General features: G+C 42.6%; 1 protein-coding gene across 1 annotated transcript; it reads left to right on the top strand.

The window, feature by feature from the left end:
• The first annotated feature begins 2,400 nt into the window (after positions 1-2,400).
• LOC311506095 (voltage-dependent calcium channel gamma-1 subunit-like) lies at positions 2,401-13,150 on the top strand. The gene is made up of 4 exons (XM_084569975.1): positions 2,401-2,677; positions 9,272-9,346; positions 11,957-12,094; positions 12,379-13,150. Exons 1-4 carry the CDS (start codon positions 2,437-2,439, stop codon positions 12,609-12,611), a joined length of 687 nt encoding a protein of 228 aa, XP_084426101.1. The 5' UTR covers positions 2,401-2,436; the 3' UTR covers positions 12,612-13,150.
• The last annotated feature ends 4,271 nt before the right edge of the window (positions 13,151-17,421 follow it).

The raw sequence follows: 17,421 nt of genomic DNA, 5'->3' as shown, positions 1-17,421 counted from the left end.
TCTTTGGTCATAAGATGCAAATCTGCTATTTATTGATGCTGCTGACTGACAAAATGACGACATCATATACCATATATCATTTACCATAACTGGAATATTTCAATAAAATGTCATCAGCATTGGGAAAATGATGTTTTGATGATTATATCTGACTCTGCATTATAATAGCTACATTTAGCTAATTTAATTCTTCTTCAGTCTGCGCCTCATTAACTCACAATTACTAGCTCATATCACTTAACCTCTGACCACGTGGATCAATGGCCAAAGCTTTCGTTAGAACTGTGAGGACGGCGCCGCAGAGCTGAACATACTGTAACTGATTCTGTGGGTTTTTTTTTTTTTTAGATGAGAATATTAACACGACCCTCATAGAACTGGCCTTGGGGCACGGGTAATCTAATTTAGCTTGAGTAATGTTGCCTGTCATTAGCAAATGAATACAGTCGGGTCCCTCTGAAGGCGGTGCAATCTAGCCTGCTACGGGTAAAATTAGCCGCCAATTAAGGTTGTTTTTCACCCTGGAATAAAAATTCCAACAGGGAAGCTGGCAGCGTAGTTGGCGCTAATCGCTGCTGAGTTTAGAGGTGTCAACGATGATTCCAGCTGAAGGGATTCGGTATGTTTCTTTTAAGGTGCAGTTTCGCCACTCAACGCTCGCCAGTGACACTCCAGGTATTGTTGATAACACTCCACTGAGAGTCAGTCAGAGGATCCTTCTTGCCAGATTCTGTCATTTTGTTTTCAGCAATTGGCCATTTGACGCGAGACGATCCCTCCTGTGTGACAAACTCACATCATGGGTGATGTGTCCTGTTGCTTAGAGACTGTCACAGCTGTGAGGCCTTTTAGCCTCTCCGCAGTCACCGGGGGGACCGTGAGCAAATGAAACAGGTCAGAGGGTCACCAGTATGACAGGAAGCGCCAAAAGACACTATTTTTACACACTTAGAGAGACAAGAGGTCGCTCTAACAGCCATCTGGGAGAAAAAAAGTCGTTTTGCTGTAAATGCATCCAGGTGGAATGTGATAATGAACACGCCTGTTTCTCATCTCCTGTCAACCCTCACTGTGGGGACTTTTTTTTCCCTTTCTTCTATGATCAATTTCTTGGTCCAGTTAGTTACTGAACATTTCCATTCAAAGCACATCGGTGCGAAGATTACATTTATTTCCTGAAAAGTTTCAGGAAATAAACTCACACTCTCGCTTTTTATCTCGCATCCTCTTGACTTGCCTTTCGCCCGAGTTAAAAACCCAGAGCTTTTCGCGAGCGGTATCCGGCCTGAAAATGGGCCAGAGTCCTGTCTAAAGTGGGGCGCACTGGTTTATAAAAAGCATGTTCATTGACTCAAGCATTTTACAGGGAAAAAGTTGCCTTTGAGGTACATGAAGTTGAAACTGCCTTCCATAAACTGCACATTTCATTTCTCATATTGAGATGTTGGTTACCAAAAAAGGAAATCAGAGAATCAAACTTCACTCTGCTGTATACAGTCTAACACAGCCACCTGTAGGATTTCAAGCGTAAAGATATTCAACATAAACACATATTTAAAGCGTTAAAATTTCGAGGAGCTGTGTCAAAGGCCTTTTTCTTTTCTTTGTGAATCTGGACCAGCTGCTGGCACCAGATGGGACCCTTGTCTCAAACCTTGACTGCTGATTGGCTGAGTAAGTAGATCAGCTCATTCGGATGACAACTAATAAAGGAAATCTTCCCCTCCCTCCCAGGAGTCCTCTGGCACACAGCGCCTGAGACAACTGAAATGGAAACGCATCGGACTGAATAAGGATATGAGGAAGATGTGGCAGAGAATGTTCTACATAAATGACGGATTGATCGCTGTAGGCACGGCGATGAAATATTGAATGGCGGTGCCAAAACTTGCAGGAAGTTTTGATTTGATTGTGTTTGATGTTGAAGTTACGGAACTGCACAACACTACCGTTCAATAGACTGCGTCTAAACTCGAACAGAAAGCATCCAGCCTCGGTCCAACACTTGTCAACATTAGAATGGTCAAGTAATTGGTGGAATAGGTATAAGTGCTTTCCAGTGCGTCTTCATCTTGTGGCTCAGTGGCCTCAGCTCACCAAAGGCAACCAGGGAGGGAGAGGAAGAGAGGAGCGAGGTAGAAACTAGGGCACTGTTATCTGGCCCCTTTTTTACCAACCACCAGGCACAAGGCAGAGAAGGAGAAAGAAAGAGCCTTGAACAGGAGAGCAGGAGCGAGGAGAGGATACCAACAGCGTAGCGAAGCCGTAAACGAGACAGGGGAACCTCTGGAGTCAACGTCCGACGTCAAGGACCTGAACACAAACAAGGCAAAGGCAACCCTGACTGTCTTACGCAGTCTTTGCAGTCACACGCTATCTATACACAGCTACATACACACACACACAGACACACACACACACTGGTTGAGCGGCAACATGTTTGAGGAGCAGGCGACCAAGGTCAAGATCACGTCCGTGGTGATTGTTGTTGGGATGTCGGCGATGCTGGCGGCGGTGGTCACCGACCACTGGGCAGTGCTCAGCCCCCGGGTGGAGAAGCTCAACGCCACCTGCGAGGCGGCCCACTTTGGCCTCTGGAGGCTCTGCAAGAAAAGCATCTTCATCGTGGAGGAAGACCCCCAGGGCAAAGGCTGCGGCCCCATCAGCTTACCCGGAGGTATGGAGCTTGTCAGTCTTACAGCTGGGTAAATGAAAAACCATTTGTATAAGGGGAAAGAGGGGTAGAAGAACGGAAATGTGGATTAAAAGTAGAATTTTTACTTCAGCTTCATGAATCTGTGTTAACATGCAGGTCAGTACAGACGAAACAACAACAGACAATATGGAACTTGTCTTGGGGGAAAGCGTGTCAAAGAAGGGTTAGAGTCTGTGGCTCCAGCAATATTGGATCCAGCAATATCCTCTATTTTCTCCCCTCACATGCCCACACAATGCCGGGTGTCAGCACATATGTTGGCACGAGCTGGCAAGCGCGCGCACGTTCACACAAAACATTCAGCGTGTGGACCTAATGTTTAACAGTTCTATGACCAGCTTCTCAGCGAACCGTCATTATCTTCCAGGGAGGAAGCCAGTGAACGGACATGCCAATTAAGCACGCCTGAACAGCTGAAGTCAAGTGTTTAATGGAGGAGTGTTGCCGCTATACTTCGCAGTTGACATGACAAAAACACAAATCTGTTCCGTCTGGTCTTACGAGCGCTCAGTGAATGGAGCCAATCTACGACGAAGGCCCCATTTCTGTCAGTGCCGTCAGGTCATAAGCTATTTAGCCTCTTGCCTGATGCTGTTGTGTCAAAGCAGATTTGCAGCTGGCTTTGATCGAAAAAGGTGCGAGACTGTCTGGAGAGCCATTCTTCACAGAGCACATTTTGGATGCCACAGATAAACACCATGTTTCATTGCAGCAAATGACAAGCTACAAGAAGAAAAAAAAAAGCAAAAGGAAAAAGGCTTGATACAGAATCTGTAAAGAAGTATAGTGGTAATATTCAAGTTCATTTTTGGAAGTCCGTTCCAATCCTTGCGTAACATTGCATACAGTGAGTGGTTCCAAAAGATGAGTCAAACACATTCTGTCTTGCATCTAAAAGTCTTTCTCCAAAATATTCTCGCAGCTTTAATTACAAGCTCTCTTTGAACAGAACCAACCCTTGGGGTAAACAGCGTCTCGCTGGCCTCTGGCTGCGCGTGCATGCCTTGCAGCCTAACAGAGAAATTTCACTCCGACTCTGTCGCTGACTTAGCCTCCGGCTCCAGCGTCTCAAGATCAGTACAGGCCTTAATGAAGTGTGGCTTCCCACTCCAGCTCGTGAGTTAAAGTACACCTGGGAGACTCAGGAGGAGTGAACGAGGCGGAAAGAAGAAAAGCAGGGGTCCGCTTGGGTAGTAGTAGTAGGAATGTCCGTGCTGAGTGGTGGTGGTGGTGGTGTTGGTGGCGGTGGAGGAGGGAGCACTTTTAGAGGGTCAAAAGAAGGAGGGAGGGGCGCTTGCAGTGAGGAGAAATAATATCTTGCCAGGTTTTATGCATCACATGTTGAGGAATTATTATTATTGTTATTTCAATTCGGGGAGATTTTGTCCTGAATTAACATAAAGATTTTGTTTAATAATGTGCACAAAAGAAAAATGTGAAAGCCTTTGGAGAGGGAAAAGGTAAGGCATTGCTTAGTATAGCAGAGGGAGTTCAGCTCGGTGTACTGGGCATTGTCCTTAAGGCTCCTGTCACCAAGACAAGGCAAGAGTCACAGATACCGCGGTTACAATCCGACAACCACTGTGGCAGAAAATGACTCATTCTTTCGTAATACCTGAAAAGGTCCAGGGATTTGGTGCATGGCTGCTCTGCCATTTTACTCCCACACCAGGCTCAACAGTTCTGGTTACACAAGCCCATCTCTCCTCATTTGTGACACCAGCGCTGTCAGATAAGGGTTTGTGAGTGCGGCGCGGTACCTCCAGTCCCTTTGTGCTGACTTTTAGTGAGATCCTGATTGGTCAGCTCGCTCTGCACCTTCAGTGAGTGTGTTTCAGTGACCGTCTTCAGCAGGCGAGGCTGATTGTTCTGCTCCAGTCGCCAAAATGAGCCGTCTGGAGGCTTCTTCTCTTAATAACAGACGCTTTCAAACAGGCCACCAAACAGGTCAATCTGCCAGACAGGTGTAGGTCGAGAGCAGGAAGGTTGAGAGAAAAAATAAAGGCCACTCTCTGCCTTGAGTAGTTTGCCTGCCTCTTGATAGAGTGCTTTCAGGAAGCAGTTGTGAAGGTTGCAGTCTTTACAATTGAATGTGTCTAACACTTTTTCACACGTGACAAATAGTGTTTTGTAATGGGTTTTAGAAGCAGTTTTGACAGTTTCCATAGATTTTATATTACAGGATTCTACCTACAATTTAGTTGGTACACTTGGCCGGCGCTGATCTATTCCTTTGATTACTTTAAAAATCCGTCAAATCGACAAATAGTGCTTTCTGTTAAACTAATTTGATGCTTCAAAATTTAATGTGTCAACCGTAAGCAAAGCAAAATGGTGTGAACAGGTTGATCTCGAGTGCATTATAACAGATCATATCCTCGATGAACCATGCCAAAGCAAGCAGCGGTGACTGGACTTAATAACACAAATTCACATTTTCAAACAGAGGGGGAGTTAGTCAAGTTAGGTTGCTTTTTGTGAAAGGGGTTGCGTAACGGCGGCAAAACGCTGAACCCAAATGACTTTCGAAATTTGCTTCCCACAAATGACGCACGGCAACTTGAGTGCTGTAAAAATCAAGCAAGCCCTTTATGGGCCGCATCACGCAGCTCGTCTGGGAAATAAAGAGCGTAATGGTGCTTTCGTGTGCACGCATGTGTTTCTGCACATGTGTGGGCCAAGAAGCAAAGGAGAGGAGTTTATTATAAGAGAGAGTTTAGAGTTTCCAAGTGGTCAAGCGTTGGGTTTTTCAGTCCTGCGATATTGAAGATATGACCTCCACCATGAAATTTGATATATTTCCTCCCATTCTGCGTCTTTCAGTGACACGCTGGCTTTCCAGCGCCCCCAATTTATACACTCAAAAATACTGATGTCACCTTGAGCCATCATTTCACCTTCTTGACGCTCGGCTATTTTCCTCTCTGGTCTGAAATCTTCCCTTAAGTGCAGAGTCGAAACTGTGGAGGTGTGGTGCTAGAATTTGGCATTCACTTGAAAATAAAACATGGCTTTGAAATCCGAATGAATCACTCCGCATTATGTAAATTTTGAAATACATATTCAGATAACTGTTACTGTACAGGATGCTACCGTGAGATGTGACGGTCAAACATCTATGTTTTATAACAAATGTCAGGCCACACACACACACACACGCACGGACATGATCATGAGGGCGGTGAAGACTCTCCTGCTCTGTTGTGTCCCAGTTATCAGAGCTCCTAGGAGAGTAGCCATTCAGATACCACCACCACACATCCTATTCACATTGACCCAGAATTAGTCGGTCATTCAGCTCGGCTAGAAAAAGAACGGCCCCCATCACCTTAAAAAATCTTCTGTAGCACCACTGCAAAAGAAATAGAAGCTTAGGGTGTTATTATTATTATTATTAAAAAACAAGTATATATCGCAGTAACTCAGTTAAAAGTCAGTTTTTGGATCCTCAGTCATAAACAGCGAGTGGGTGGAAGGACAGACGTGAGACAGGAAACTGTTGTTGTAAAAACTGAGGCTTAAACTCGAGGATGAAGAGTATGGAGAGGATAAATAAGAAGAAGTGCATCAAAGAGAGAACGGCGGCAGCAGCAGAGTTTAATGGAAAGAGGTGAAACTAAAGTGACAGGCGATTCCTTGTCCTAATCACTCTCCATCCTGGAACGAAATCTCCCTATTAGCCGGGCTGCAAGGTCAATGATATGCACCAAGATCTTCTCCCCCTCAGCGAATGTTCAACATTTAGAGATATGATCGTGGTTTCTAACGTTTTCTTTGCATGTGTGGTTTTTGCTCCTTTTTTGGTGCATATGGTTGACAACAAAAGTTGTTTGTGTTTTTTTTTATCTCAGCAACAAATTCTGCTTTCTAACTCAAGTCCAAGCCTGCTGTGGCAGTGACGGATAGAAAACCAGAGTGGTTAAATCATTTGTATGACTCACCTTCTATCTGTTATCTATCTTGTCTATCTGTTTCAGCACCAAGATGAAGTAGAGTTGAGAAAAGATTTCTTCTCCTGCCTTTCCATTTTGTTGCAGTGCTATATTTAGACTAGTACATGTAATTTGGCTTATTTTAGTAAATATAAATGTAGACAACAACAAATATATAACACTACAGTAACACCACTGAAGTACTTCGACTACATTTTGTAAAATTACCTTGTGGCCCCTTGAAGCTTTTGGATTTCCCCAAATAGAATGTGTGAGGTTTAATTTTTCTGAAATCAAAGCTCAGGAGTAAAAGACTTAAAAAGCTGCAAATTAGCATGTCCAGACTGCATAATCTAAAATATGTGTTGATAACTAGTGCATCAGCTGCATGAAAGTGAATTATTCTTGTGTGTCTATAGAGTAATAGGCGGTTTAGGCTACTGCGACAGCCCAGACCCTCAACAGACCCTAACGCCGTAGCCTGAAGCGCACCTTCTCAGAAATGTAATAACGTGCCACAGCATGATTTCGCTATAGTATTTGTAACTGCTTCTCCATCTCCACAATTTTTGAATTGATTGTTTTGGATCAATGAAGATGGAACACATTGAGGAAAGGTTAACTGAGGAGACTCAGAGATACAAACATTTGTATGACTCGTCTTCAGCGAAATTTGGGCGAAATCTTGGCACAAGGTTGAGTCGCCATTGTTGAATGTGAAGCAGGCCGACTAGCGTTTGGGTGGCGTTTTTACTGAGAGAGTCAGACTGACGAGCGCACGCAAGTATAAATGGCTCGCACCAGTGTAGGCTACGTGCATAGGTTACAGTGTCTATGTCCCACAGTACTATAAATGAGCCTTAAGTAGTTAACAATGGCAACCTAACGTGTGTCCAGATAGATGCTGTAAACCTGTAAACATTTTAGCTGGAACTAAACTTTTCAACCTTCTTGTGCTTTAGGGTTTTAGGATTCATAGCTGCAACTAATGTTAAAAATATATGCCTTCATTAACTAGAGATGAGAAGCTCCTTATTTTCAAGTGAAATCAAAGACCCATTGTTTCAAGCACTACTGTAAAGTTCAAGTGGTAAATCTGTATCATTATCATTCTAAACTACATGTAGTATGTGTTACATAAAAAAAAAAGCTTTACACAAATTACCACAGCAACATTTACTTCTCATCCTCCTTGATTAACCAAGATCGGTAAAACAAATAGTGGCTTAGTCCTCTTAGTCCTCGTTTGAATGATTCATGATGAGTCTTTTTGTCTCGTCTTTGTGCGATGGGCAGATAATATTCTTCATAGAGTCTGCTGAGAATCTTATTGCTCCACCTAAACACATATTAGCTTAGATTAGCTTAGCCCCAGAGGTAAAGACGCCTAATGAGAGAAGACTAATGAAAATAATATATTTGCAGATCTAAGCTGCACTATGACCCCACCTCCAATTCTCTCTCTACCGCCAGCGCTTCCACCCTCTCTCACACACACGTACGAAACACACATGCGCAGATACACACATCCATGCACAGACACACACATCCATGCACATGCACACACATGCATGTACATACGCGCACATATGTGACACACAGTCCTCTTGATATGCTTTTACATGTGTAAATAGATAGGACTAGCCGAGACCGGCAGCAGCCTGTTGCTAGGTTACCTCTTTAGTGGTTCTTTCTCATCCTGGGTAATAAACAGCTCCTCTGTTGCCTGGTTCACACATGCACTGACATAGTATGTACGTGACACCAAAACACAAACATTGTCCAACTCTGTGTAGACAGAGAGAGCAACCGTCTGCTTTATGGGTTTAATCTCGGCGAGGACAGACAGCGAGCGAAGGAAAGAGGGGACACTCATTTGGCCTTTAGGTCCTCTCCACCCCTCCCTGTTGGCCCAGCTGCCTTTAGAGACGGCAAATAGATAGATGGATGTGGCGGGAATGACTGCACCCGGGAATCATATTTTTCTACAGCTGTGAGGCTATACTGAGCCTTGTGGTCAAAGGACTGTAGAGCTGGAGCAAACAAGGTGCAGAAATGCATCACTCCTGTGTAGAAATTGGTTTCCAAGAAGTAAACGCAGAGCCGGTACGGAGAACAGCGAGGGACTTGAGCTTACGATGTTTTATTTTGAGATGATGGCAAGTCACAGACCACTGCTGTGATTTGGAGGGGGTGTTGAGCATACCAAATAGCCAAAGAGGAACGGCAACAGGTGTGTGCATGCGGGTTCTCAGCTGATTTAGACATGAGGAAAATGCAGTATTGCATGTGGTTTTACGCCTAGATAACACACAATACACACACGGTCAATCATAGCAAGTACATAAAATGTCTTACATCTAAAGTATCACAAAAAGAAAGTAGGTTTACACATGCCAACTATGGTGAAATGTCCACTTACAAGACATGACATTTGGTAGCCGATACCCTATCCCAGACTCTTCAAAGACTTGATATTGTCTAAGCTAGGGTTAAGGTTAGGGTTAGGGCTAGAAGCAAAAGCTAGGGACAGGAATAGGGATACAATCTGAGCTGTTTTCTCCTCATCTCTGTCTCATACCTATTCTCCTCCTCCTGTTGCCCTTCCTGTCTGTCTCTGCAGCGAAAAACTGTTCCTACTTCAAACACTTCACATCGGGGGAAGAAGCTGAAGTTTTTGAAGTCAAGACGCAGAAAGGTGGGTGCCTGCAAACAACCATTTACAGACTACATGTTGTCTGTAACTGTCTTACAGACAACTGTCTTTCTTAGTTGGCGATAAAATACTACAAACACCATTTATATGTTGTATTTATAGCAAAGTAAATCAGGGAAAACATCTCAGACACGTGTGATGCATATCTCATTGCGACATGCGAAGAAATGCACATGTCATAGGTACAAAGGTACAGACTCATCAATCCGGAATCGGCGAACTACAAAGGTTGACTCTGATATCGCCTCACGTCACCAGTGTCTGGACCAAAAGGTTACACCTGAACACATCGCAAAGGACACAACCAGTGGCCAATTGGCACATACATTCAGCTTAGTGCGTTGTATGCATGCTGCAGTCTGGGGCATTTATTAATACCAAGCACCCAAATTTTGCTAGGATACCTGGCTCTCCCAAGTACACACAAGTTAGCTCCCAATGCATTTTTGATAAAGCCATTGGGACAAGAACACATCCAGGTCTTTGAACTCTACTTGGTGAGATGTGTACCTTGAATTTAAAGAATACTCGGGCAGTGAGCGATGCTGTTACATAGGTCCACAAGTACAGACAAAAACGCACATTGATAAACGCCCCTAGTCTTTTGCAGATTCCTTCCTCAAAGACCTAACTGGCGTTATGTCTTGTGTAGGAAAAGCTTAAGCTGCCAGGTTTACTTATGTCTTCCATATAACAAGGTAATACGGCAATGCTTGAACATAAAATAGGCCATTTTTCATGTTAGATGAGAACAAGAAATCTGTTGCAATATCCTCCGATTTAATCGTCTTATCTTCCCTTCTGTAGATAGACTCCTATTTTCAAAGTAGATATCCAGGAAACAGTTAATTTGTTCCTGTGCTAGCTCACTGATGCTTTCAGCTTTGAACACAATAGAACACACAGCCAGGTCTTTATAAAGCAGGCAATTACAGATCATGGTTTTAGATAAATTGTGGTAGCAGTACAAGCCACAGCCCCGGATAGGTAAAATCAGTGAGAGTACATGTGAAGGTACAGCCTTGACAAGACATTTTAAAAACTCCCTGACTAGAAAGAATACTAGATATTGTGTTATGTCCGAAGCTGAAAAAAAGATATAAGCTTGTTTGTGAGGTCCAATCCCACAAATGGCACAAAATGTTGAAAACATTAAGATTGGCTCAGAACAGTCAGTCCAACACAGACTGGTCAGAGAACCCATGTGTTCCCCGTCCACCACTGGAAACGTCTATGGTGGAAATGTGTTTATCAGAATAAGACCAAGAATCAAACAGACATAGAAGGCGGCCTGTTCTAATGAGCCACTCTTTCTTTATCACATGTAAATGGTCCTTACAAATATTTTTCTATGCCATAGCTGGTACAAGGTAGGACTATAGGAAACAGGCAAGCCAACGGAAGCAATGTGATGCTTTAGGCGATGTTCTGTTGGGAAACCTTGGGTCATGGTGTTCATGCAGATGTTACTTTGACAATCACGGCATACCTAATACCTTTGTTGCAGACCAGATACACCCCCCCTTTGGTATTCCTGGATGTCAATGCAGCCTGCCATACTGCGAAAATGATTGAAAAATGATTTGAAAAATGTGACAAAGACTTCAGTGTGATGACTTGCCATCCCGATCTCAGCCATTTGTGGAATGTGGTAGACAAAAAAGTCTGGCCCCAACTCACAACTTATAGGACTTGCTGCTAACATCTTGGTGCAAGATACCACTGGACGCCCTCTCTGGGCACAGATATTTGAATTTGTCGAGTCTGCAGAGTTGACTGATCCATCTGATGTCGTGACATGGAAAAGTGGCTTCTCTGTTCACAAACCTATCAATACAATCAACGCAGTGACTACAGATCAGCCAATCAGTGCTAGACATAGACATGACTAACGCCAATGTGAAGCTGATGTCAAGGCTTGGTGATATGTTAGGGAGAATTAGTTCCTAATTCGGAAGGAGATCTGTTAGATTGGTGGCCATGTCTGACTGAAGACAGAAACAAGTTCACAATTGTGACTGATACAGACAGCTTAATTTCAGTCTCATGGAGTCCATGCCTCAACGCAGGACCTACACTATATCACACTATATTAGGCAGGTGGTTGTAATGTGGTGGCTGGCATATTTCACTTTATTGCTGAGCATGAGGTTATTTCTACACTATGTCATTCACCAGTAGGAACAGGATGCTCCAAGGATAATTTCATCACAGCTGGAGTGTTGCAGAAAAGGAAAGACGACTCTCTTCATCTGAAAAACAGACAAAAGGGGATGGGGCGGGAAGAGAGAGAGGCATGGTCTAATCATCTTGTTATAAGCCTCCAACATCTTATCTGTCATGCAAATGGCATTATTGCCGGTTTGGATAAATGAGCGTTGTCTCTAAAGTGGGGCTAATTTAAAGGCTAATTATCTCTGTCATAACTCTGCCGAGTGCATTATTGAAACAAGTATTTTGCAACTTCCCCCTCTGCTCCTACTCACCGTCTCGGTTTATAATTGCTTTTTCATTCTTGCCTCGCCCCAGTTTTTTTGTCTTCTTTCTTTCCTCGCGTTATCATCCTTCCTGATTTCTCTTCTCTTTTCGCAGAATACAATATCTCAGCTGCAGCCATAGCCATCTTCAGTCTGTTCTTCATGATTCTGGGCACCCTTTGTGTCATTTTCTCTTTTGGGAAGGGGCGGGACTACCTTCTCCGACCTGCTGGGATGTTCTTCGCATTTGCAGGTGAGATATGACAGTAACCACAGATTTGAGTTTTCAACATACTGCTATCTGTTTGTCTGTGACAATTTAAAGTATCTAAATGTTAAATAACTGTGATAGGTGAGCGCTCCCATCTAGCATCGTCATAGACAATGTTAAAATAAAACTGACAATCTTGTAGTGTAAATATGGAGCTGTAACAGCGTTTGAGTAACCAGCTTTGACAACACAAATGGCACAGATGCAAATGAAGGATCATCTTTTTAAAGCTCGTTACACCCCGTTCTTTGCATCTTGACATGCAGGTCTTTGCATCATCATTTCCGTTGAAGTAATGCGTCAGTCTGTCAAGCGTATGATTGACAGTGATGAGACCATCTGGATTGAATACTACTACTCCTGGTCCTTTACCTGCGCTTGCGCGTCCTTCACCCTGCTCATCCTCAGCGGAGTCGCCCTGCTCCTCATCTCCATGCCCCACATGCCGCGTAATCCCTGGGAGACGTGCATGGACGCCGAGCCGGACACCTTAGATTAGCTACAGGTGATGTAATACGCTTATCTGGTCTAAACGACAAAAGAAGAAGTACTCGCAGTTTTGCATCTTTTAGCCCTTTAACCACCTATCTCATACATCACCATTTCACGAATAAAAAAAATAATCTGCAGACCTTAAAAAATTGAAATAGCAAATAAAATTGCTCTGAAAACAAATGGTTTCTATTCTATTATTATCTGCCACATATTCTCCAAAATATTACAAAACAATTTTCCACCTTCTGTGTATATCGGTTTCACTACATATTAGTAAAATATTTGAATCAGCTTGTGTGTGAGAGATAACCTCAGCAAAAACAATGACATTTTTTGTTACCTCCACATGGTTAAGCTGATAGGGGCAGGAATTGTTTTGTAAACTGTTTTTGGGACCCGTATATGCCCTAGATGTATACCTAAGGAGGCTTGTGTGTGTCACATAAAAAAAAATTAAATAAAAAAAGCTATTAGAGGGGTATATGTCCGTGTGCTCATAGAACCCAGGGTTACTGTCGGTAACCACTATTTAAACTTTGTCGCATAATTCATCTTAAACTATGAATTTTTCTGTTCTATATTAACTGTGTTGTTGCTGCCGTATGAAAATCTCCATGAGACAAGATCACCTTCTTTTACGTGACTTCTTTTTTTTTTTTGTTAAGCTTAAGGGTTATTCACTCTACAATAATAGATTACTGTTTCAACAAAAGCAACAAAAAAAAAAATCAAATTAATTAGATTTTACCTGACAGCAGTAATATTTTTTTCTTGAGTAGATCTTACATAACTGTTGCATATTGTCTACGTCCAACGTGTTATTTCTTTCAGTGAGTCACTCTGGCCCCGGAGTCATTCAGCTAGTGCAGGTGCAGTGAAATTAAAGCTCCACAAATGATGCTGTTTCACAGGGGAACACAAGAAGAAATGATTACATTTAGGTCTGAGTTTCTTTTGAGAGGATCATTGTTCTTTTTTTCTTTCAGCAATCAAACAGGTTTCTGGGCTTGTTCACAGGTTTTGTATTTCAGAAGATGAATTTTCATAGTATTGACTGGTGACTATATATTTTATATGCTCTGCTATGATTACAAGTATTCTGCTGTGATATTCAGATGGACATGGATGATTTTCTTTTTTTTTGTCTAATACTGTGGTTGTAAGTTCCCCTCTGCTTCCATTACTGTATTCACATGAAAACTAATAAAACCTTTCCTACATTATTAATTTTCATATTTTATGTTCACTTGCATTCAGAAATTACCAAGCACTGGACTGCCTTTGTGTCCTTGCTCGCTACAGTCCAGGGAACCTCTCTGCCGGAAAATTCGGTTGAAGTGACAGACAAATGTACTGGAAAAGCTCCGGAGACCTTATACGTTGCAAGTCAAGTATGTCCAGGAGTGGATGTAATAGATGCAGGGAGCTCCTTAAATCATTCATGAGACCTTTACCTTAGAGCAATGAGAACAGCACCGGCAGACCACATACTGAGACACAGCACATATCTATAGCCTGGAGATCCATGGATTTCCCTCTTGTTAGAGTCTTGTTTTATAGCATTTGATCAAACGTTGTACCTGCTTCCATACATGTGAGACGATTGATCACATATCTTTATGCCTTTCGTTGTAGCACATGAATACTGTTTATCAGTGCTGAAAATAATTGCACCTTACAAAACAATAATAACCCATTTGAAATAAACTTTACTAGTGCATCATGCTCCATGCTGTTAGATTTGTAATTGTTTTGCTTGGAGAAAAGGTCAAGGGAATGCTTGTTGTGTTGCTCTCAAATGTAACTGGTTTATGGCTCTTATAGTGTCACCCCTTCACACTGATATAATTTATTTTTCCGCTCGAGCTCGAGGTGAGATTCAGTGCTCTCTAATATTTCATTATTAACAGAGAATATTTTGTTTAAACTTTACACATTTACTATATTTTATTACATGTATACCACCTTAAAATGTTAATGTTAATGGAATTAAATTAATCACAACAATAAGTGTAGATGTGAAATATGCATGTTATGAACAAGGTTAAGAATTCACACCACATTCACTGGTAGTAGTTGTAATGTAAGGATGTGTGAAAAATACTTTCAAAAGTAACAGTGCCTTATTTTCATTAACCATCTTTAGTATCATCCATAAAATGTGTTAAATAGTATTCAGAAAAATATACATATATATTACATAAATGCTCCTGGACATGTGTAATCTCCATGTTGCTTTGCCGACACAGGAAGCTGAAGTTTGCAGGAGTCGCCGGGTTCTTTGAGTCACTGCTGTGTGAATGTAAAACTGCCAGACCTTTTCCTGACCTCTGACTGGGCGCAATGAAAGCTGTTACTATTCTCTCGCACGCCGCAATACTGTACCAGCATTTTCCATTCTGCCTTGTCCTTGTGACAGAGTATGCACTGGCAAAAGGGTTTACAGTCATAGGGTCAGATTTCTCGCAAGCAGGGTGAACAGGTAAGAAAATAACATCAGACTGGAAGGATGGAGCGGGACCAAGGGTACGGACCGTGGAGATTGTATGGGAGAAGAAAAACTCATCTTTCAAATAGGCGTGAAGACTAAACCACACTCTTCAACGGGGTATCTCGAGGTGTAATGTTTCACCAAACTGAAACATCTCTATGTGCAGTGGGGCACCATCAGGACAGGGAAACCAAGCAATTGTGTAGGGCCGTGGGGAAAACGTTTAGATTTAGATTTAGTTAGTTTGTACTGGGGGCATAGCACAAGTGCCTCTATACCTGGGCCCCCCAAGAACCTAGGATCACCACTGCTGATTTGTGTATATCACCAGTACAAGAGCATTAAAAAAAAATCCCATTTTTACATAATATGAAAACTAAATGATGAACATTTGAAGGATAATAATGTCTCTAATTAGGTAATGTCTCTAATCCTCACGATCCTACTAAGAGGAACTTTCATATATTAATGTACAGAAAACATTTTCCAAAGAGTAGACCCAACCACGAGACCATGCGCATGTTGAATCTAGTACTAGTCCGAACAGTTTCCATCAATGATCACGTAGAATCAATAGATTACCTTTGAACAATAACACAAAACATACAAGAGGCTGAAGAAGTCCATCTCTTGAATGAGTAAGCTGCTCAGATTTGATCACTGACGCACACAGCTGTGGAACATGAGCACTATTATGGGCTGTATTCAAATTTCATGACTCATATGTTTTGAGAACGCTCCTTGTGACTAAAACATCAATCCTTTTTTAGCAAATCAATGCAGAGGTAATAAGTGGGTGTGGAAATTGGACTTTTTTTTTGTATTATAATTAAGCGGATGTTTGGAAGACTGAATGGTTTAATTATCATTTTACGTCTCTTGTTTTGTTCACCATCAGGCCAAAAAGCACCGTCAGGACAGGCAAACTGAGCAACCATTTGGTGTCCCGTGAAAAAAATCTGAATGTTTCCAATAGGATTTCATGAGACCCTTAAGGGTTGGGATCTAATTGTTTCAGAGTTTAATTTTCATGTGGTCTGTGCAATCTGATTAAAGTCTGGGGACTAAATAACACGGAATGCCTTCTGCCTTAATGGGAACTACCTGCCCTGCTCCCCCTCTCTGAATTTCTCTCCCTGCGTTTGAGTCAGCTGAGGGTGTCTCTCCTGCTGCCCCGGCTGTCTGTGCTAACTGGAAGAAGCAGTCTCTTTCTCTATGAAGGAGCACGTAACATGATTGTAAATTCTACTGTCTCGAGAGATGATCTAACTAATGGGGAGAGATGCTTGGCAGGAGCAGTAGGGCAGAACACAATTCAACATTGTCTGAGACGTGCAAAAATATTTCCGGCGGTTACGAGACCATGGCGGAGTAAATTACACTCTGGCGGGCCATGGTATTTACATTCAATGGGAAGCCTTGGGGGCCCACTGATGGCTTTCTTTTTGCATATTTTGCAATGACAACCTTAAACTTATGAACTTCCTTACAGTGCAATGACAGTATTAAACAAACCATCCTAGGGGCCCCTTTATATCTGACAGATTTTGCTAGTTTGGACTGGGGCAACTGCTTGGGGACGTCCAGCATTTAGGAACACCCCTGCAGTAGACCCATACACTGTAGGCAGCATGTGATCTTCGCTAGTCACCTGCAGTAAAAGCTTGACTATTCTTATTTCTCGCAACAAATAACTAAAGGCAGAATGTCTCATGCAAAGTATTTGTGCAGGCACTTGGAAAACTGTAGGATCAGATTCAGTTCAGTGCGCGAACGTTGACTGTCACATTCACATTGAACTTCTGAGACCATGATATCTCAAAGCACACAGTACTTTCTCTATCGCCAAACTGCTCTGTGTCGCAAGAACCGCTTTGGCTCGAACACAACGCGCATGACGCAGACCTCTTCATGTCTCTTGATTACTGCCAACCCTACCTAACAACTACAGGTCCTCCACCACAAGGACATGGTGACATGTCATTCAAGTACAGCCTGACGTACTTCTTTTACTAATTTTTTTTCCACTCAGGTTAAGCATGACCACATTTCTCATCCTTCGAAGATGCATCTTCCTCCTTCTTTCTGACCGACCGCCAGTCGCAGTCCTTCCTCATCCCCGTCATTTCTTTCTGTCTCTTCCTGCTGCCCACTTTCTGCTCCGTGCTTCAACTTCTGTCCATCCCATTTTCCTCCATTTTGCCGCCTCACATCATGATCTTTTTCTTTATTTTCTCCATCTTTATCTTTCTGTGTCTGTTTACTGCCTGGGAACGAGTGATGCTCCCCTTCCTCCTGTGTAGCCTATCTCCTCCATTAATCA

Source organism: Chelon labrosus (genome assembly GCF_963514085.1).
Source record: "Chelon labrosus genome assembly, chromosome: 21".
NCBI lineage: Eukaryota > Metazoa > Chordata > Actinopteri > Mugiliformes > Mugilidae > Chelon > Chelon labrosus.
Note: the sequence above shows the minus strand (reverse complement) of the source record. Positions and strands in the feature narration are given on the sequence as shown.